At 36.0% G+C, this 21,909-nt stretch overlaps 2 protein-coding genes across 2 annotated transcripts; one reads left to right on the top strand and one right to left on the bottom strand.

Moving 5' to 3' along the window:
* Positions 1–2,604: 2,604 nt before the first annotated feature.
* On the bottom strand, positions 2,605–14,758 carry LOC115417744 (pyroglutamyl-peptidase 1). Its single transcript, XM_030131793.1, has 5 exons — positions 14,618–14,758; positions 12,718–12,770; positions 8,027–8,143; positions 5,788–6,020; positions 2,605–3,479 (listed from the first exon to the last, which is right to left on the bottom strand). Exons 1-5 carry the CDS (start codon positions 14,649–14,651, stop codon positions 3,284–3,286), a joined length of 633 nt encoding a protein of 210 aa, XP_029987653.1. The 5' UTR covers positions 14,652–14,758; the 3' UTR covers positions 2,605–3,283.
* Positions 14,759–18,131: 3,373 nt separating this feature from the next.
* lsm4 (LSM4 homolog, U6 small nuclear RNA and mRNA degradation associated) lies at positions 18,132–21,591 on the top strand. The gene is made up of 5 exons (XM_030131794.1): positions 18,132–18,254; positions 18,760–18,801; positions 19,617–19,715; positions 19,968–20,148; positions 20,727–21,591. Exons 1-5 carry the CDS (start codon positions 18,252–18,254, stop codon positions 20,837–20,839), a joined length of 438 nt encoding a protein of 145 aa, XP_029987654.1. The 5' UTR covers positions 18,132–18,251; the 3' UTR covers positions 20,840–21,591.
* The last annotated feature ends 318 nt before the right edge of the window (positions 21,592–21,909 follow it).

Here is a 21,909-nt window from a genome sequence, read left to right as displayed (position 1 = left end):
TAAATATAAAAGAAACAAAAAAAAAAAATCTACCAAAATACATGTAAAAACAAAAGAATAACAACATGCATAATAACATGTGCATGGAAGAGCTAGAAGTCAAAAAGGCTTATAAAACACCACGCCCATATAAACTAAAGTACATTTTAAGTACATTTAACTTAAAATCTTTCATAATATCAACTGCTCTGCATAGTTATTATTACTAAATATTTTTAGCTAAATCAACTTGGAATTTAGTGCATTGGACTTAATTATTTAAGTGTAATAACTATGCAAAGCAGTTGATATTACAAAATATTTTAAGTTAAATGTAGTTAAAAAGGTCATTAATCTGTATTTACTTTTTTTAAGGCAATCCCTTTTCTCAATTTTTTTTTAAGTAAACTCAACTTATCCGGGCTTACAATGTGGGTCGGACCAGTAAAATACTATCAAAATACCCTATAAATAATGACAGCTCCAAATTCTTCTTTGTTTTAGTGTAAAAAAGTAAAATTACATGAAAATATACAAAAAGAGAAGTAAGTGCAATGTTATACCAAGCTGAGGCAGAATATTTGTGAAAATTGCACTTATTTTTCTTCAATATATGTCAGTTTTTTCATAAAGGATTGTTTGTACATGTACATTTTCATAGTATAATTTTACTTTTTTTCACTCTATGTTTGGAGTAGACCTTATGTATATATTATTCTGATATTATTTTCATGGTCCAGCCCACTTTCAGATCATATGGGATGAGGCCCTTGAGCTAAAATGAGTTTGACACCCCTGTATTAGAACATTCAATGTAAATATTCACAACAAAACTTATAAAACTGAAGTTGTGTTAAGAGGTGAGGACTGTCCTGAAGTGAACTGCTGGTCTGAATGTGTGAAAATCAAAAACACAACAAAACATTTCAATCTGGGAGTGGCAACATCACAGGCTTCAGTTTGTTCATGTACGGGTGAGAACAAACCAAAGCTCAGAAAAATAAAGCATGACTCTCCTATAAAGCATGCGTCATACACAGAATTATAATCAACAAACAGGTACATATGAGTGTGTTTGCAAAGCTACATATTGGAACTTAAAGTGACTGAAAAGGAAAAAAAAAAATCCAAGCATTCACATGACGACAAATGCTGTCCAAAGTCCAGATTAAGTCAAAATAAAAGAAAATATAAAGAAAGTGCTACAGAAATAAAACTTCAGACCCAATTCTGACTGGAAGGAGCGTCCGACTTCATTAAATCAAATCCTAGGGTAAAATAAGCAGCTTCATCTGATTCAATGAAGGGAACAACAGAAAGCTTTAATAAAGGAGAGGAAATATGGCCGCACAGTTCGGAAAGAAGTAACTGGAATATTACACTTTAAACTGCAGAAGACAAGCTTTTCTGCAGTTATATGTATGTTATTGACGGAAAATGTGATGTAGAAGTAGATAATTCAATAATTGAAGCTGTGTTAGCATTTACCATCCACATATGTTAAAATGTTTGCAGTTTACTGTCCAAATGACTTAAAATAAAAAGGACGGAACCGAAAATAACTAATAGGAATCAGTCCACCTTACTGCTGTTTGAGACACTCTGACATTTTAATAAAATACAACTCACTATGCATATTGTGTTCAGGAAACTGTCTCAAATACAGTTTTGTTTTTGCAATCTGAACATATTTGCAGCCAAAATTGCCATATTTTTCCAAACTGTGCAGCCGTGGTAAATACAATAAACCTAGGTGATGCATTTCTATCTATATCTGATGAATTAGAGATCTGTAAAATAACATTGCACATCCTGGGGTCAGATCTCAGTGTGTGTGGGGGGGTCTGAATTGGGCTGAAAAACTGGGGGAATATGAGCTGGAACCAACCCGTTCCCTGATTTAAATAACCTTTGTCAAAGAAGGCAAATATACAACTTCTTATAAAGAAAAAAGGACTCAAGAAACAATTCAACATCAAATGTGAAACAGTTTGGCTCGAGAGCAACTGAAAATACTCTGACAGGAAGTGAAGATAGGAAAGATTTCTGCATAAAGCATCATGTATGTTAATCATCCATCCATCCATCCATTCTCTTCCTCTTATCCAGGGGGGTCGCGGGGGCAACAGTCTAAGCAGGGATGCCCAGACTTCCCTCTCCCCAGACTCCTCCTTCAGCTCTTCCAGGGGGACCCCGAGGCGTTCCCAGGCCAGCCCAGAGACATAGTCTCTCCAACGTATCCTGGGTCTTCCCTGAGGTCTCCTCCCGGTGGGACATGCCCGGAACACCTCCCCAGGGAGGCGTCCAGGAGGATCTGAAACAGATACCCGAGCCACCTCAGCTGGCCCCTCTGGATGTGGAGGAGCAGCAGCTCTACTCCGAGCTCCTCCCTGGGGACTGAGCTCCTCCCCGTATCCCTAAGGGTGCGCCCACCCACCCTACAGAGGAAACTCATTTGGACCGCTTGTATCCGGGATCTTGTCCTTTCGGTCCTGACCCAGAGCTCATGACCATAGGTGAGGGTAGGAACGTAGACTGACCGGTAAATCCAGAGCTTCGCCTGTCGGCTCAGCTCCTTCTTCACCACAACCGACCGATACAGCGACTGCATCACTGCAGACGCTGCACCGATCCGTCTGTCAATCTCACGCTCCGTCCTTCCCTCACTCATGAACAAGACCTCAAGATACTTAAACTCCTCCACTTGGGGCAAAGAGCAATGTATGTATGTATGAATGAGTATGTTAATCAATTAGACATGAACACTGCGATCGCTTAAAAAAGGGGTTAAAACATGAAATCATTAGAAAGACTGAAGATGAAGCTGATAAAAGTCAAATAATGTAAAGCAAATGCGCTGCTTCCCTCAATGTGACCGCTATAAACATTTTAATAACCCTAACTCTATAAGGTGCAATAATAGGAGTCACATTTTAGGTTCTATGTTGCAGCATCTGTGACATGACAGACCTGTGCTGTAAACAAACAGCAACATTTAACTGTGTTTTCTTATCAAGTGACACATAAATCTTATGTTCCTTAAATGTGGAACAAAAATGTAATGATACACTTGACCAGGAGCTCCTATTTTTCTGACCATGAACATGACCGAATCAGGCCGAGCAAAACAAGAAGCAAACACACTTAAAATAACGAGGAACGGGTACTGAGAACGTCCTTTACATCACAGAGAGGTAAAGAAACCAGTAAGGATTAAACACAAAGGGTTTGGCTACTTGTGGTTAAGTGCAATTTGTCTGTTTGTGTGGTGAGGGCTGGAGAGGCTGCTTGGCATGGGGGTCACTTAGTGGAAGTGCTGCTGGCAGTTGATCTTCTCTTGGGCCTGGTCCAGAAGCTCCAGCATCTCCTGGACGATGGCCTGCAGGGCTCGGCCCAGGTCTTCCCCGCTGTAAGGCTTTCCCAGAGGAGGCACGTGGATGAAGGCAGAGCGGCCGTGGCTCAGGTACAGGGACGTGTAGTAGGTGAAGTCACACAGATACCTGCAAAGGACACGAGGATGGGATTCAATTAATACAGAGTCAGAGGGGATCATAAACGCAGATTTCAACTATGCACTTTAATGTTATTTTTGCACCTGTTCCCCACTAGAAATTCCACTTTTACTTTGCACATTACAGTTTATTGTTGGACCGTACTGTTTGATTGTCCAGATTTTTTTTTTATTTTTATTTTTTACCAGTTCTGTTTTCATACTTGTAATTTATTATGTATAGTGTGTTTGCTCTTGTGTTCTATTTCTTTTTTGTCTTCTATTCTACAGGATGTCCCAAAAAAACTGGCATTATTTCAGATGTCCATATCAGAGTGACTACATGGTCAGGAGAAATGATACTAGATAGGATTTATTTTGGACATAAAATGTTTTATTCTACCAATTTCAAATGAAAAATTCTGATGGATGGTAATTTTTTATAATGTTTTAACCTCCTGAGACCCAGGAAAGTGAAAATTTAAGCTTTTTTCCATTAAACAACCATCTTGATTGGAAACTGAAATTGGAAACTTTGTGCATTACCCTGAACTTTCAAAGTTCCTGGTGCGTTTCCACTGAAAATTACCCAGGTAAATGACTTTCCCCCGGCCCCGAATTTACCCTGAAGAAGTTCCTGGTACAGAGGTAGTACTTTCCAGATTACCAGGAACTTTAAGGGGCTGGCTGTGTGCTGCAGAACACTGAGTGGTGGACTAGACTGGCAGCGTTTCCGCATTCTGTTCACCGCCAATATTTAATTCATGTAATTCCCACAAGCTTTGTATTTTGATAATTCGGAAAATGGACCAAAAGAGAAGCTACAACAAGTGGACGGATGAAATTCAGACGGACTTTGAATCGCCGACACGAAACAAGCGAGTAAAAGCTGTCGGAGCCAAATATAAGACACAAGCCTAAAGAAATACGAGAAAAGAAGAAGAAATTTATGCAGGATTAAAAGAAACTAAAGGACCACAACAGTCGCAGTGGATCTGACTGTCGAACAAACCAATAGTATGTATATGACAGAAATATTCACTGTTTAGTTCATTCCATGCTGTAACAGTTGTCAGCGGCATCAGCTGTTTAGTCAGAAGTGAAGTCCAGTTAACCTAATACTAACTGGTCAACAGTCTGACACTAAACCTAAATCACAGAACTGGATGTATTCGTGTTGTCACCGTGAGCTGAACACAGATTTATTCTGTATGTTTGTGATTTCCACCTGAAATGGACCGGACGGACTCGCCTCTTTTTCCAAACCTGCGGCTCGTTTGTGTCCTGGTCCATCGTCTACTGCTGTTTACAACAGCCCAGGTCAGACAGGTCACATGACACATCACACTGGTAGGAATCTGTCATCATGTGTTCTGTTATTTATTTTTAGCATTTTTATTACTCTTCCAGTAGGAAAGGGACCGGGACCATGGAGTTCCAGACTGGATGTCCAGGACCAGCTGGTCCAGACTCTGGTCCAAAAGCCTGAACCTTTCACACATGTTTATTTCCCTTTTAATCTCAAGGCACCTTGTTTTTTTTTGCACCTTTTGTTTTATTTCAATTTTTACTTTAAAAAAATCTAACCTAATACTGTCTGTTCATTTACCAGGCATCAAAATATGAGTAGAGTATAAGTACTTTTATCAGTAATATGCAGTCAAATGCAGGCATTTGAGTAAATGTGTCTGACTTTAGGGTTGAACCTGGACTATATCTGTAAAACAATAGACATGAAACAGAACCATCCATCACACTGAAAGTTAGATGTGATTGAGTTTAAGGAATGAGAAGTTGAAAATACATGTTCTACCATTTTTAAATACAAATTAAGGATATGTAATGATGGTTAACTTCATTTAGAATGTATTCCAGATGGATTAAGTGATTCAACAACCAGTAAAACGTTAAACCCAACCCGTCCACTTCAGTACTGTGTCATTTTATTGTGCTAGAGGTCAGTTTGTGAATGTACGTGAACTGGACTACAGGTTCTGTTACTGCTCCCTCATACATCATCAACCTGATTTGAATAAATTACCCTGAACTTTGGGGTGCGGTGAAAACGCAATTACCAGGAACTTTTTCACCCAAATAAATTCCTGGTAAATAAGTTCCCGGGCTTTTGGTGGAAAAGGGCCCAATGACAAGAGCTGCTGGTCTTATACAGCATTTACCCTAACAGTGCCCTCCAGTGGTTGTATCATAAACTGCAGTGGGTTAAGTCCATGTCTGAAGGTCTTGTGGTTTGAACAGACAAAGCTGCAAGTGTTTCTACTGTTCCAACCTCACAATAACACAAACTCATTTAATGTTACCTTCCAGCGTCTTTGGACACTGACACAGCCACTCCCAGGCCTGAGGCGGTCACCCTCTTAGCGACGGATTCCATGTCAATAACCGAGTCGATACAGTCCGGGCCTCCCACAATGCAACACTGCGAGTCAGGGCAGAAGCTGCTGTTGTCCAGGCCTTTGTAGCCGTGATTTCTGCCACATTTCTCCAGTGTGACGGTGGTGGCCATACCTGAGACTCCAACATGAACGACCAGCTGGTGAATGAAATAAAACATTAAAAACATCATTTAAAACACATCACCAGAAAACTGCCGGTCTGCTGAAACTCTGTTCTTTTAAATCAAGGTTAAAGACTCATTTCTTTACAGCTGCATTTGATTAGAGGGTTTTGTTTTTTCAGTTCTATTACCTGCACTGCAACTCACAATTTTAACTGTTGTGATTGACTTAACATTAAATTCTTAATTTTAATCACGACTGTTTATAGCTTTTGTTTTAACTGTCTCTTATTCTTGTTTTAATTTCTTTCTTTCTGCCACTAAGGTTTTAAAAAGTGTGTGCTCTACCAGGTTTAAAGGTGCTTCGGGCAGCTCAGGCCGCTGACAGTTTCACAAATCATGCAGGGGAACAACCGGATTGGGCTTCAAGGTTTTTCAGAGCCAGGACAGCAGGGTTAACCTGCTGTTCGCAGGGAAGCTGTTAACAACCCTTTGAGCTTCTGGGATTCTTTGGCTACGTTCAGACTGCAGGCAAATGTGGCCCAAATCCTCCCTATGTGACTCAGGTCAGATTCTTTCGTGACAGTGTGAACAGCACAAGTCACATGGAATCTGATCTTTTCAAATCAGATTTGGGCCACTTTCAATTGTGCTACTGAATCATACACATATCGGATATTTTTAAATGCGACCGCAGTCTGAACAGCTAGGTCGCATTTATCCAACCTTTCCAGTTCCTCCCGTCATTGACACAGCAAACGTAGAGACTCGGAGGTACGTTATTTTGAGTTTCCAACTAGTTTAATGCATTTACACTTCCCATACACACGTAAACACTGCACTATCCACAGGCTTACCTTTACCACCACAGTGTTTTCACAGTCATCAGGCTTTTAGATCACCAAACCTTGAACCCAGACACAGCAAAACTGTTCATAGCTGTCAAGGGACTTGAGGCTTTTGAATTATTCCACTGTGTAGTAACTTATACCCAAAACAAGATCGTTAACTAACGGCATGTAGGTACAGGGTGGCAGGGACCAGTCGGATGTACGCTGGTGAACACTGGTAGTTCATAGGGGTCTATATCCTTAATATTGCTCATCAGCTCCAAATACCTTTGCTTAGCAGTCGCATTCAGGTTCTCTCTACAGGGACCCCGTGGTTTCGCCACCGCCTTATCCATTATTTAAAATCTTAAATTTTGATTCATACAGCTCTTTCCTGCATGTCAGTACTATGCTGTTGCCCATAGCAACCGATAGCGTGTAAGTTCAAAATGGCGCAGCCTTCCAGATATGTCACGTGATATGGCGTATTTCCTCATTCCTAATTACATCTGAGCCTCTTTAGGGTTGCATTCAGTTCATATTTCAGACTGACAGAAGTTACATTTAATGTGGAATATGAACAAGCACACAAAAAAATCCGAACTGAGCAATAAATCAGAATTGGGCATTAAGGCCTGCGGTGTGAATGCAGCTCTAGAGTCGCCAGGGGCACAAGTAGTGAACAAACGACGAGGCAGGTAACCCCAAGGGCGGTGGTGTCCGCTGGAGTGGAGCATGTTTTCTGCACTTTCCTTTTGTTTCATGTTCTATTCTGCTACTGTCATATGTAATTGTATATGTTTCTATGCCCTTGTAAAGCACTTTGAATTGCCTTGTGTATCAATGGTGTTATACAACTAAATTTGCCAGGATGCGTATGAAATGTCTAAGACTGTTACTTAGCTAATTTATTTCAAGCAAAACACAAACTTGAGGCCAAAAAAAAGCTGAGCAGATAAAGACCAAACTGTCCAAAAGACCCATCAGTGGACCCTGAGTCTTCAGATCCTTATGAATGTAATTTTTACTCACACACTCAAATACTACTAAAATGCAGCTTTATTTTCACAGTGTCAGCATGTATCAGGTCGATTTAAGAGTTATCATATTACTGCATTTAGACGTGAGGAAATAAAATCCAAATAGAAGCAGAAACTGACGTCCTGTGTCGTATCATTGAATGAAATGTTGCTTAAACACCATGTTTCTTACCAGTGGATGATACTGTTTCCATAACGAAGGAACCAAACTCTGGACTGTCTGATACTCTACAGGAACCTCGTATACTTGTAAGTCCACTTCACTGCCCAGCCCGAGCTTCTTCAGCTCCTGAGAGGAAAATGCAAAAGAGAAAATAACAAATGAAATCTTTGTTCCACTTCAAACAGCACTAGTTATTTGTTATATTTTATTCTGAGGCATGTCACAGTACAGCTCATGTCAAACACTGAGGTATTCAGGGTCATGGAAACAGTAAAAGTACAAGATTAACAATTACAAAGTGCAAAAACTGAAACACAACAAAATTAAAGTAATGCAAACTACTGAGATGAAACAAAGTAAAGATGAACAGATTCATTTGTGACATTACAGATTACAGTAGACAGAGCAAAGTATGACAGTTTTTAGCTTTGTTTGTTTGTTTATGCATTTGGCAGATGCTTTTTTTTCCAAAAAAGCATCTGCCAAATGCAGTCTGCCACTTTAAGTTTTGGCTTAAAGCGGTCAGCCTAATCTGAAGGATTTTATTGTATGATATGAAACAGTCCATCATATTTTGATCTGACATTCATGACGACATCCCTAGTTGTCCAAAACATCCTTGAAGGTTTATTATGACATAAACATGTCAGAGCCATATTCAAGCCCACTGAGTGATAAGAGAGATTTTAAAACAGGTGCAAATGTGGTTGTATTTCTTAGTTTCATCAGAAAATAAGCAGAGATCTGAATAAGATGAAGAGCTGTGACTGAAAACTCTGGAAAGACACGACTTAGTAAAACTTTTGGTAAAAATTAAGGTCAAATGTATTTATTGTCTTTTTTTAAAACTTTATTTATAGAACATTTTGAATATTTTAGACAGTGTGATACACAGCATAAGGTATAAAAATACAGAATAAACATTGATTGTCACATCTGAATGTCAACTCCCTTCCCACCCACCACCCACTACAAGGCCAATCATTCAAAACCTAAATAAAAGAGAACGAAATACATAAAGAGAACAATTCAGCTAGGGAAAAAAAGATAAATAAATACAGAAAAATAAATAATAAAAAATACAGAAAAATAAATAAAATATAAATTAAAAATGAATGAACAATATTAAAGAAAATAAATAACAAAAAGTAAATAAATAATTACACATATCAGTCCTCCAACTCCGAGGAAAAGTCTAGCGAATGTTTATAGTTCAAAAAACGATCCCAAGTAGCATGAAATGATTTCATCAAGACTTTTAGTGTAAACCTTTCTCAAGCTTCAAATTATAAAGCAGTGAAATTTATTTCTACAGCACACTTAAGTGCTCAACGTGCTGTACAAAGTTATAGTTATAAGTAAAAGATATGCTAAAACTACTAAAATAGGAATAAATGTAAGATATAAAACTGATGAAAACAGATGGACTGTAATAGGATAAATAGCACCTAAAACACAACCAGTGGATAAAACAAATACACTTGTATTAATAAAAGCCAGTGCAAACAGGTGCATCGTTAAAAGAGATTTAAAGTGTTCAATGGACTGTGCATATATGATATGTTCAGCCCTACTGTCACAGAAAAGGCTCTGTCACCTCTAGTCTTCAGACAGGTTTTTGGCATTTCTAAAACCAGGAGATTTGAGGATTGCTGGAAAAATCTACTGGAAGTAAAGGTGTGGCTATGCCTTATAAGGGTTTGCATTATTCCTCCAAGCTTTGCGATAATATTGGCATTTCTTAAGTATATCCAAGAACAAAATTCAGTAATAACAATGTCACACACCATACACACTCCCTACTAGAAGCCCCTTCCGTATGACGCTCTTTAATCTTGATCCAAATGAATAGACTGAATTATATTAAAGAGTACATTGACATTTCATGTCATTCCAGGCCTCTACGGAAAAGTGAACATTTCCAAGATCCCATTTGACTATACCAGTAAAGTCATCTGAATGAACCTTAACAATTGGAAATCACAGCCCCCCCCACCTAGATAAAAACACCTATGACACTGGTCTACAAGTAAAATACTTCCAGAATAAAAGTAGTTAAACTTTACCAAATTTGAGTCACTAATAAAGAAAAATTAAGTCCGAAGTGCTAGTTGGTTGTAGTTTCTAAGATACAGTCTTGAGCCAAAATGTGAAATTCTGAGAATTAATGAAAGAATGGGTTTTATTCAAAAGAATTGTTTGTCTCAGACCTACCAGATCTACCTCAAAACAGTGTCTGCACTTGACAATACATTCACTTTACAGGTTCAATCTAGTGGAACATTTATAAATCCAATGTATAAATGTACATAAACCAAATTATATGTGTAATAACACCATCATATATATCGAAAACATGAGCCACCCAGCACTTTGGTCATTTGCTTTCTGATTCATCTTATTAAAGTGTGTAAGATTTAGCAGTTTTAATGACTGAAGCAGATATTTTCTAAGGAACTGTCGAGCAGTGTGATTAGACAGAGTGGATAGAAATTGATATACATCCTATTTCCTCTCAGACCAACTGAAATAAAATATCCTGAAAGTTAATATGAAATTTTTGCCCAGTGACAAGTCAACTGTTAAGCACTGCAGCCTTAATTAGACAATATCAGCCCCGAAATGAAATGTTTATGTAAGGAACAACAATCTATAACAAGTAATATCTTACATCTAACTCAGGGTAATAAATTAATAAATGTATACGATAAATAAATAAATACACCAATAAGCCTAAATAAAAGCATCAATAAATCTGGAACCGAGGATCTAGTTAATTGAGATGAACTGTTAAGAAATTGCAGTCAGTGTCAGGTATCTTTTTTTTTGTTTGTTTATTATTGTCCCTCAGTGTCAGTGACTCCAGCTGAAGGCAAATATCAAAACCACGTTCTGCTGATACTCACAGTCTGTAAAACAGGGGTGTGAAATGTGAAAGTTTTTCATTTTAGTTCAAGACATACAGACCAATATGATCCTAAGTGGGTGGGAACCATAAAATACTATCATTATAACCCAGAAATAATGACAACTGCAAACTTTTCTCTTTAGTGTGAAAAAGTAAAAATCAACATAAACCACCAGAACAAAACTGCTCCACTGACAAAACAGCAAAAGAATAATGAGATGAAACACAATGATGTCATTAAAAGACCAACATTTCAATGGTGAAAACTATGTGGAAATAGTGAAAATATAAGTTTATTCCATTGGTTCCACCCAGCTGTTTTTTGAGAAGGCCATCACAATTAGCCGAGGAAGAAGAAGAACAGAATGTCCACCTTGATGATAAAAAATAAAATCAATCGCTGATCAATATGATGATGTTTCAGTGAGATTATTATAAGACCTAGCTACAAGATGCAGCCACACATATTGTAAGTAAGATAAATGTGTCGGCCAACACCTCCCCCCGTCCCAGCGCAGGACCAATAGCCCCGGACAACTGACCCCCACTTGTATGGAGAGCAGCCTTATTTGACCACGTCTGTGACCCCGCCACAATGCGCCCTTTTGTTTGCCTTTAATATCCTTATCAAGTCTGTCTAGACACCCTGACAGCCACCACCATCATCCCCCACATGCAGAGGTCTCCCCAGCAGGACAGAGGGAGTCCCAGGTTCACTGCTGCTGCCGCCGGCTACTGACACAGCATCATTTAGCCTCCAGCAAAATGACCAATCAACAACTACGACGCAAAATATGTGTGATTTATGACGGAACCATTGACACAGATTTCAGCCTGTCAATATTAACAACACACGCACTTGTGTTTTTCCCAAATATTACAGTTATACCCAATAATGATAATTGTTGGCCAACGAAAAATATGTAATATATATTTATATTTTTATCATCGACTTGAGTGAATGGTCAAATAGTTAATTTCACACACAACCTCATATTTCACTGCAGATTTACTGCTGTGAAATATGATCAAATGTGCAGTGTTTTTTAATCAGTTATATTATGCATGTTGTAACTTGTAATACACACTCATGTTCACTTAACTGTCAGTAGTCACTTTTCCATTGGACATCTGCGCAAAACTTTTACCGATATTTACAAAATGTCGAAAAAACAGAAGTGTGTAATGTCAGTTTTTCCATTAAATCACAAATCTGATGATTTGTTTATTTATTATCGTGAGATGACACAAGATATCATTCCATAAACATGGAGAATAACGTAAATATTGTGTTGATTTACAGATATATTCATTATTATTACATGTTACCCCTCTATCCCGTACTAAATTAAAAAATGATTCAGTTTCCTGCTGGGTCTACACATACTGCGCCATGTTTCTTATAAATCTCTTCTTCTTCGCTTGTTGTAACAACCATCAACATCCGTTTTTTTTTTTTTATTCACATGGCTCTAGTTGCAGAAAAAGGTCTTTCCATTGCAGTTTTGCGTGATATGCCAATTTTGCTATGCCCAAAAACCACGTCTTGCCAGCGCAAAAACTTTTCATCAAAAAACGAGAGTTTGGGCAAAATTTACCTTTTTGCATTGGGCAAATTTTTATGTGCAAGTTATATTCACACAATTTGAGGGTCAATGGAAAAGCGACTTGTGTCATCATTTTCTTTCTATTTTAGTAACATTGTAGTGTATGGACCCATTCATTCAAAGTTCTGCGGTTGTAAAGAATAGAACAGAAAAAAATATAACAGTGTAATAAAAGCTCAACTCACCTGTACTGCTACCCAGCTAGCATTGACCGTGTGCTCTCCAAATGGCCCAAAACCTGAAAAAAAACAAATAAAAACTTGGTTATGGTGCCTGTACAGAATAAATCATGCCTCAAATGATGGAATCAGTTTAGTTTTTACACAGAAAGAAACAGAAATACAATGCAGCCATGCTGATTTGGGGATTTGTACAGCAACATTTATTTCATTTGTGATCATCTAATGATTTTAATTTAGTTTAAGACAGTTTGGGTTCGAGGATTTTACTTAACTTTATTGAAGTTAAGGAGTCTGAATCTAACAACTTCACTTTGGAGCATTTTTACTATCATGTATGTGATCACAAGTTTGGAAAAGCATCCAAACATCCAACAAAATTTTTAAATTATTAGATCTGGGAAGTTATTCTAGATCGTACTGAAGCACTACACAATGATTTTACATTAATATGGTGTAGGTTGTACTTAAAATAACTCAGGTACCTCGTAACGGTAGGGAAAACCCTGTATCCATTACCAAAACGTAAACTAAACTAAAAAATGAGAATGCAAACTAAACATAAAAGTAAATATGATGAATAAGATATAACAATGATTATTATCTTAGTGTTTTTGTGCAGATATAGTGTGAGACATCCTATCTAGTAAATAAGTGGTTAAAATACTGCCTGAATTTCAGATGAAATGACAAGTTAATGGTATGATTCTAAAATGTTGCCAAAAGTACATGCAACTGGCTGTTCCTCTTCATTTACTTCAATAAATAGTAAGTCATTATCACTAAAAATTCCTTTCTCCATCATTCTTCATGGCCTGTAAAGTTGCAGCAGCCACCTATGGTTATTCCTCAGCCTTGTTTATATAGGGATCTATAACTAATCCCCCTCCACCACCCTCCATAGGGTCAGCGGGTCCCTGGGGGTTGGGTGGAGGGGATCAGTCTGTCTGACAGGCTGCTGAAAAGAAGCAAAGCGAGAGGTCGCCAGCTGCAAGCCGGCCTGCTATTGTGAAGGTGCAGTTCCCAGGCAGTCTTCACGTCTTATATCAGCTGAGACTGTGAGCTCCTGCACGTCTTTGTGTCTGAAAAATCACTGCCTCTGGTAACATTCACATTAACATTCTTTACACACAGAGTCAGACTTGTGTTAAAATGTCATATTTTGTCTGCGGTATGCATGAAGATCCAGAAAATAAAACCCAATCATTTAGGGATATTTGCTAAATTGAGAGATTGAGAATGAGACTCACCCTGAAATTCACTTTAACACAGCACCTAACAGTTACATACTGACACTAGCATGCAGCTTTTGTGAGTTATTACACATTACTTAACTTGCTTTTAATTATTTGACTTTAACGAACAGTTCAGACACTAAACAGACCGTATATCTGGAGGACAAACCAGACTTTAGCAACAATAGAAAACCTCTAAACAGACAAGTTAAAGTTGTTTTAGTAGGATCAGAAGTAATATCGGCTTTTATAAATGAGGACACAATTTCCCCTTTCCTTTTATTTAGTCAAACATTGATCTTTTTCCTGTGTATAGATTATTCCTGACAGTTATGTATGGTTTTATTTAAGTAGGTTAACATTTCCAGCGGCTGACGTTTGCTAGCTTGTTTGTGCTCAATATTTTTTCCTCAGTTATGACCTATTGTTTGATATAGGCTTTAAATAGAGACAAAAACACGTCCTGATGAAACCGTCGCCTCTAATAACAAAGTGAAGACTGTAAACGTCGTGAAGGCACACTTAGCGATAATGTTTCCTTCCTTTCAGAGCTGAAGCAGAGGAGTGAAGCAGTAACAGCCTGACGCCATTAAAGCTGTCACTACCACAACTTTCCCCCACTTCACTTCGGTTCAGACACACACAAACAGGACGCAGAAAACTCCACTGACCTGTAACGACCACCGTCCGTTTACTGTTATCCATCTCCCGTCGTGTCGCAGAGGAACCGTCGCTTTTTTTTATCGGTCGTTGTTCGAAAACCAGGACTGCAAAGGGAGACCGATGTCCTCCGCAGCTGACGGCTGGGTCTGCGGCTGCGTCTGCGGCTGCTGCACACAAGCGGAGCCGGTTCTCCTAGCTTCCAGACGAACGGCGTAGCGTCATTGCGTCATGACGTCACGTTGGATGCGGAAGAGGCTCGTGCGTCCAACAGACAAATAAACCTTTTTATTTGAAGTGACATTAAATTTGGAATTATAATGGAAAACAGAAAAAGAGAAACTATGTATAACACTTTGATTATTATGGCCAAACAATTTATACATAAATGTAGATTTGTAAAGACCCCCCCACGGTTCTTAATTTACAAAAATGAAATGACAAATTTTAAAAAGACATTAAGACATGTCAAAACCAAACAAGCTTTGATTGCATATGAAAATTTAAATTTGTTGATTCCTGGTTAGACCTCTGACTTTATTTTGATAATTATTTATTTTATTTTATTTTATTTTATGATGTTCTTTATTAATATTGTTCTCTTAAGTTTGAAAATGTTGCTCAGTCTGGAGAACATAAGAATTTTTGCATGAAAATGGTGGAAATGTTTAACCAGATTTTGATTAATAAAGTTGGAAAAAAAAAAAAAACTTTTTATTTGAAGTGGATCCCTGTGTTTTCTGTTCATCTGAAGCCGAAACCATTGATCATTTGTTTTTTAATTGTTCACACAGCATTTCTTTTTGGGCTGATATTCACGATTGGTTGTCCTTAAAAATTGAAAATATTCCATCTTTTTCTTTATGTGATATTATTTATTTTATGGATTCATTAGAAGTTAATGTCAAAGATATAGTTAACCTAATTGTTATTTTGGTAACTATCATATTCATTCTTGTAAGTGGAAAAATACGAACCCCTCCTTTAACTTGTTTTCGTATGATTTTATTAAGTATTACAAATCTCTTAAGTATATTGAAAATATGTCAAAAAAAAAAAAAAAAAAGCCAGAAAACTTTATTTTAGTTTATCTAAATCCTTGCTGTTTTAATTATATCTTGCCTAGTCCTTTGTGCTCTGTTGTCCAGTCTGATTTAGTTATTTATTTTTCTTTTTGCTTCAAAATTTTCATTACACCTCAGATGTCTAAAAATTATTATTATTATTATTATTATTATTATTATTATTATTATTATTATTATTATTATTATTATTGTTGTTGTTGTTGTTGTTTGTTTGTTTGTTTGTATTTTGTTTCTGATAGTTGTAATAGTTGTGTTTAATCATTCCACCATGTCTCAAATGTATTTCTATGTTTCTCTTTTGTTATGTTTTTCCCATTCTTGTTCTGTAAATTTGGTTTGTGCCAATAAAAAAAACAAAAAAAAAAAACTTTTTATTGATTAATGGCATTAATATTTTTCGTTCGAGCTGTAATAACAGACATATATGCAATGCATTGAATGAAAAGAGGAAAATTAGGTAAAGCAGTATGGAATTCAACTTTTTCTAAAATTGAGTGGTCAAAAGCATGGACATTACCGTATAAATACTGTATTACAAACAAAATTAGAATTTTACATCTCAAAATTTTACATTACATATATCCCTCCATTGCTATTTTGTGTCGATTTTATGATGTGGAAGAAATATGCAACTTTTGTCAATCTGAATCTGAAATTACTCTACACTTATTCTTTTTATATGAACATTCTTCTAATTTTTGGTCCAAAATGGAAAATTATATCATATCTAAAAGTAACAATAAAATAAATATAACATCCCAAAATGTAATTACTTATTTTAAACATGATACTAACAATTTAGAATTTATTGTAAATATGTTCATATTATTTGGAAAATTTCATATACATAAAAACAAATATACTAAAACACTCCCAAATTTTAAAATCTTCCTATTAGAATTTCAAAAATTATATTAAATCTTTAGAACTTATTTATAATAATAAAAATAAAAGTACTAACACCTTGGCTAGTTATAAACATTTTTTTAATACTGACTGAACTCTCTGTTGCATTTATTTATTTATTTATATTTGTCAGAAATATTATTTTTTATTTATTTACTTTTTTTTTTTTTTAACTATTATTTATATATTATGCTTTGTATTTTTAAATCTATGCATTATTTTCTAAAACTTATATGTTCAAATGCTTTTTCCCTTTTGACATCTTGTTGTTTGTTTAAAATGTTGTACTGTATTCTCAAATGTTGTTAATAAAGTTGGAAAAAAAAAAAGAGGCTCGTGCGTCCATGATGGGACCAAGATGAGTGAAATAACATTTATTAAAAAATAATAATAATAAAAAAAATCTTTTCAAAATTGAATAAGTGTGAAATTCTCCCTAATTAAATATAGAAATTGGCGTAGAGCATGTTGTGTTCCCTTTAAATATTTATTATCTAACAAAATTAGAGAATTACACCTTAAACTGGTGTGTTGTAACTGTGTGTTGTATTTCATGCTGCCTCTTGGCCAGGACTCCCTTGGAAAAGAGGTTCTTAATCTTAGTGGGATCTTTTTTTCCTGGTTAAATAAAGGTTAAATAAAATTTAGGAAAAAAAAACAAAACAAAAACAACATTCATCCAACCAATAGATACATCTACAGATTTTCAGACATTGCACCTTTTGTAAAAGTGATAGTGAAAGTGTCATCCACTTATTTTATAAATGTCAGTTCTGCGTCACTTTTTGGAAATATTTGGAACACTTCCTTTTTATCAAAACTACAGTTAAGTATCAGTTTGATGAGAAAATTATCCTTTTTGGATACTTTCTCATAATAATATTTTTAGCACAGTCAACCTATTCATTCTTCTGGGTAAATTTCATATACATAAAGTTAAAATGGTCAAAACATCCCCATCATTTCAATTATTTTTAATTGAACTGAAAATGTATTTATTTATCCTTCATTATTCTTAATTTTCGTTTAAAAAGTGTTACATTTATGTCTTTTTTATTTTTGTGTATGTTTTGTTGTTGTTGTTGTTTTTACTTATTTTTGGTCTTACTCATCAGTATGCTTGATTATTACTTATTATTAGTATTAATTTTTTTAACTTTTACTCATTTATGATTTGTTATGAGATATTTTGTCATAATGATAACACTAAATTTTATATTTTTGTATTTTATTTATTTATGTTTTGGTTTGTTTGTTTTTGTTTTTGTTTTGTTTTTGTTTTTTTGCTTCGTAAGATCCTACCAAACAATTTTTACTTTACTGTAATTGGATGCAAATGAAACACATACAATTATGGACAGAAGATCAAATTAAAGTAAATAATTAAATAAAAAAACAAAGAACAACACACAAAAATACACATCTAAAAAATAATAAAATAAAATAAAATATCACAATTAGACTAGCAGATTCACAAACATGCAATGGATTTTATAGGCTGTAGAGGGCAGCATCGTATATAACATCTATCATTACGTGTCTCTGCGCCGGAAGTTCAGTAGAAGAAGAAGGAGAAATTTTTGGTGCTAAAATCGTGCTAGTTAAAGGCTAAGAAAGAACGTGAAACACAAATCTGCTAAAACCTACGGTCACAATGGTACGTATTGAACACGTATATGCGTGCAACTTGAAAAAACGGACAAAAGTTTGTTTGCAGAAGCGTGTTTGAACAAACTACGTTACCGATGGAAATAAGACGCTCAGCATGCTAAGCTAATGGTTAGCTATAGCATTTGAATAATCTAGTAGTTAAATATGTGTGCAGATTCACACAAGTCTGGAACAACTCAGGATTGGACTAGAGCTAAGTTAGTCTCAGTTGACACGTTCATGGAGTTTATTTCATAGTATACCTGCCACATTTGTGTAACTTTATTCAGCGTTACTACAGGCAGACATTCAATGAAGTTCAACGGATTTTGTTAAATTACTACAGTCCTGTGACCACCTGCCAAACACTACTGGATTAATATAAGTATTGAGGTCAAATGAGATATATTAGAAGCTATTATTTCTAGGTATGCATTTTGCTAACTGAATACTGGTATCTGTTTGTTTCCCTCCATATAATCTAATTCATGTGGTCTGTTGTTACTTCGCAGCTTCCCTTATCTCTTTTGAAGACTGCCCAGAACCATCCTATGGTGAGCAGACACTCAACTCCCTCTGCTGTCAATTACCAGAGATTTGTTATTTTATTGTTGTTTTGGAATTTATCTGTACTTTGGTGCAAGGTTAATGCTTTTATAATTTGATGCTGCATTTTCCTGTATTCCACTACATCTCAACAGCAAAAAGCTACTTTTCATGTACATTTTTAGCCCCTTCCTATCCAAAACACCATTGTGCTGCTTTTGAATATTGGAGTTAAACTGGAGGATGAAGTGTTTCTTGATGTTACAATTATCCTCTTTTTTTTTTTTTTTTTTTTTTAAACGACAAACATTTTAAGCATATGTAATTTGCTGAAAAAATAACAGGCCTCTTTGTGAACTCATTAATAGTTTAGTTTTTTAGCAAGACACCATTTTCACAGGACACTGATGTGACAGAGGAATGATGATCTGTATAATATGATGAATTGCTGTAGAATAAACTGTCAACAGTTTATAGAGTGGGTGAAATGAGCTCAATTTTAAACATGTACAGCAAGAAAATTTAATACGCACATGGGACCAGCAGGAAACATAATAAAAACATCATATACAATAGTATACCTCTACAGACCATTATATTGCAAGACTGCTTTTAGTTTTGAACATTTAAATATAGCTTGAAAGTAATTCTTATATACCTTTACGTAAGGCAGTTTTAATGTAAAACTGTTTCTTCTAGAGGAGTATTTTCACAGTGGTATTAATACTTTTTCCTGAGTAAATTATTTTGCTTTAAATTCTTTTATTTTCTCGTTTTATAATTAAAAGTGTCATCTATTTTGTTGTGTCCTGTCTTCTCTCAGCTGGTGGAGCTGAAGAACGGAGAGACGTACAACGGTCATCTGGTCAGCTGTGACAACTGGATGAACATCAACCTGAGAGAAGTTATTTGCACATCAAGGGTAAGCCTGATGTCTGACCACTATCCTCTGCATTTAAGTTTTGATTTATGTAATCGTGTCGTCTGTAGTGAAATGGGGAGAAAAGGGCAGTTCTTTACAACGGTTAACATGTAACCATCAAATTTGCACTTCAGCTTTTGCACTTGTCTTAAAAAGTATGCCATTTCTTATCAGATAAATACTAAGAAATATTAAATAGTTGTAACTGTCCAAGTAGACACGATCCACTGAAAGTACCACTGTTGTTTACAGGATGGAGATAAGTTCTGGAGAATGCCTGAGTGTTATATCCGAGGAAGCACAATCAAGTATCTTCGAATCCCTGATGAGATCATCGACATGGTGAAAGAGGAGGTGGTGTCTAAAGGTCGTGGCCGAGGGGGGGCCCAGCAGAACAAACAGCAGGGCAAAGGAAGAGGAGGTGCCGGCAGAGGTTAGATTCATTTTAACTTTGACTGAATTGTGTGTTAGGGTCTGATGACATGGTGTAGCTGTTGGTGTCACTACATGATACTGATTAAGTGTCTGATGCATATTTATACAAAACATGTTACATCATAACAACAGAACAATCTCATATTAACAGATGAAAGTTGTAATTTTTATAGTATACGCAGGATTTCTGCAGATCCTTAAAACATTTGAAGTCCAATAATCAGAATTTTAGGCTTTAAAATTGCATTATTAAGTTCTGAACTATCTAGTTACTAAGTTGTATTCATTTCAGCCTCAGTTTTACTCACAATGTTACTACTCAACAAAATAAAAATGACACCGAACTGTCAACCAATGACGCAAACTGAGCAGCCTGTTTTCTAAGCATAAATTCAGTGACATTTCAGTTGAAACATGCTGCACCTTCTTCAAAGAAAGTCCAACCTAAGAGGTTTGTGTATAAAGACATTAGAATTGTACGTAAAGTCACAGTCACATAAAACTGAGTTAAAATATATCCCAGTTTATAGATCACCTGACCTGTTGTTCATCTGTTTTCTGTCTTTGTTCCTGTAGGTTTGTTTGGCGGCCGAGGCAGAGGAATGACCGGCCCTGGTCGGGGTCAGCAGCCGCCACAGCAGCAGGATAAGAAACCAGGCAAACCACAGGGAATGAAGAACCAGCACTGACAGATGTTAACACTCAGACACACGTCTTGTTCTTCAATGATAACTCCCTCAGCACTTGTGGATAAAATAACTGGTGTTTCCTTTCACTGTGTTGTTTGTCCTTACTGACCAGCACAGAAAAAACATCAGGAGAAGTTGAAAGAAGCTGTGCATTTGCACTGGATTTAGTTTGTTTTCTTATAGCATTTACCCTCAGTATGTTTGTATCAACATTTTTTCTTATCTTAAACCAGTTTGTGATAACATTGGAAGAACATTTTGTATCATTGACATAATATTATCCCACAGAAACCCAGTTTTCCATCAGTTGGTACACTGGAATGAGGCTTATATTTTTCATTTTAGATGTTTTTCTTGTCAGCTTGTCTCTTGAGGTGTTGTTTTTCCACAGTGAAGGAAGTATCCAGGTCTGACTTAATTTACATTTTTTAAACTTGGCTCTTTATCTTTGTTTTCCGACATTGTCTGGTTTGTAATCTTTTTGTTTGTCTGCTGTGCTGTTCGGTCCGATCAGGCAGGTTGGGCAGCAGACCGACAGGCTTGGGATGAAGATTAAGTCCTTGAGAAATAAGCATTTGTAAGACGCATGATAATGAAAAGGATTACCTTAAAACAGTTATCATGTTCTTACATCTGAAAAAGTCCATTATGTCATGATGATTGAGTTTCATTTTATTTTTGTAACAAAAGACGATGTTGTAATTTATTTACACAAGCACATGAGAATAAAACAACTTTTGTTAAAATGGTGGCATCTGTAGTAGTTTTATATTATTTAAATGGACGTTTAATTCATAATTGTAGTCATTTATATTAATATGGATGTTTATACTCATCACTGGAAACAGTAGTGAAATATGGTGAAGATTGATTAAGTGATGCTGTTTCAGTAAATTCATAATCATGAACTGACAACTACAGAAAGATTAAATAGAATTTAATTAAAATGCGGAACAAGTTCCGTTTTCTGCCTGTAGATGTCAGTATTGATGTACATATAAGATGCAGTCCTCCATAGTCCTCATTTTACATTTTTCTCAATTTCTTCATGTGTCAATACAATACCATAA

The sequence above is a fragment of the Sphaeramia orbicularis genome, chromosome 4 (assembly GCF_902148855.1).
Source record: "Sphaeramia orbicularis chromosome 4, fSphaOr1.1, whole genome shotgun sequence".
Lineage (NCBI taxonomy): Eukaryota > Metazoa > Chordata > Actinopteri > Kurtiformes > Apogonidae > Sphaeramia > Sphaeramia orbicularis.
Note: the sequence above shows the minus strand (reverse complement) of the source record. Positions and strands in the feature narration are given on the sequence as shown.

What these genes read in the sequence shown, in the direction of transcription:
- LOC115417744 (XM_030131793.1), bottom strand. Translation starts at nt 14,651, where the DNA reads ATGGATAACAGTAAACGGACGGTGGTCGTTACAG. An exon ending in CTAGCTGGGTAGCAGTACAG is followed by an intron (nt 8,144 to 12,717) that starts GTGAGTTGAGCT and finishes TTTTCCTCTCAG; the next exon opens with GAGCTGAAGAAGCTCGGGCT. An exon ending in GGAAACAGTATCATCCACTG is followed by an intron (nt 6,021 to 8,026) that starts GTAAGAAACATG and finishes TTCATTCACCAG; the next exon opens with CTGGTCGTTCATGTTGGAGT.
- lsm4 (XM_030131794.1), top strand. An exon ending in CTGCCCAGAACCATCCTATG is followed by an intron (nt 18,802 to 19,616) that starts GTGAGCAGACAC and finishes GTCTTCTCTCAG; the next exon opens with CTGGTGGAGCTGAAGAACGG. An exon ending in AAGTTATTTGCACATCAAGG is followed by an intron (nt 19,716 to 19,967) that starts GTAAGCCTGATG and finishes TGTTGTTTACAG; the next exon opens with GATGGAGATAAGTTCTGGAG.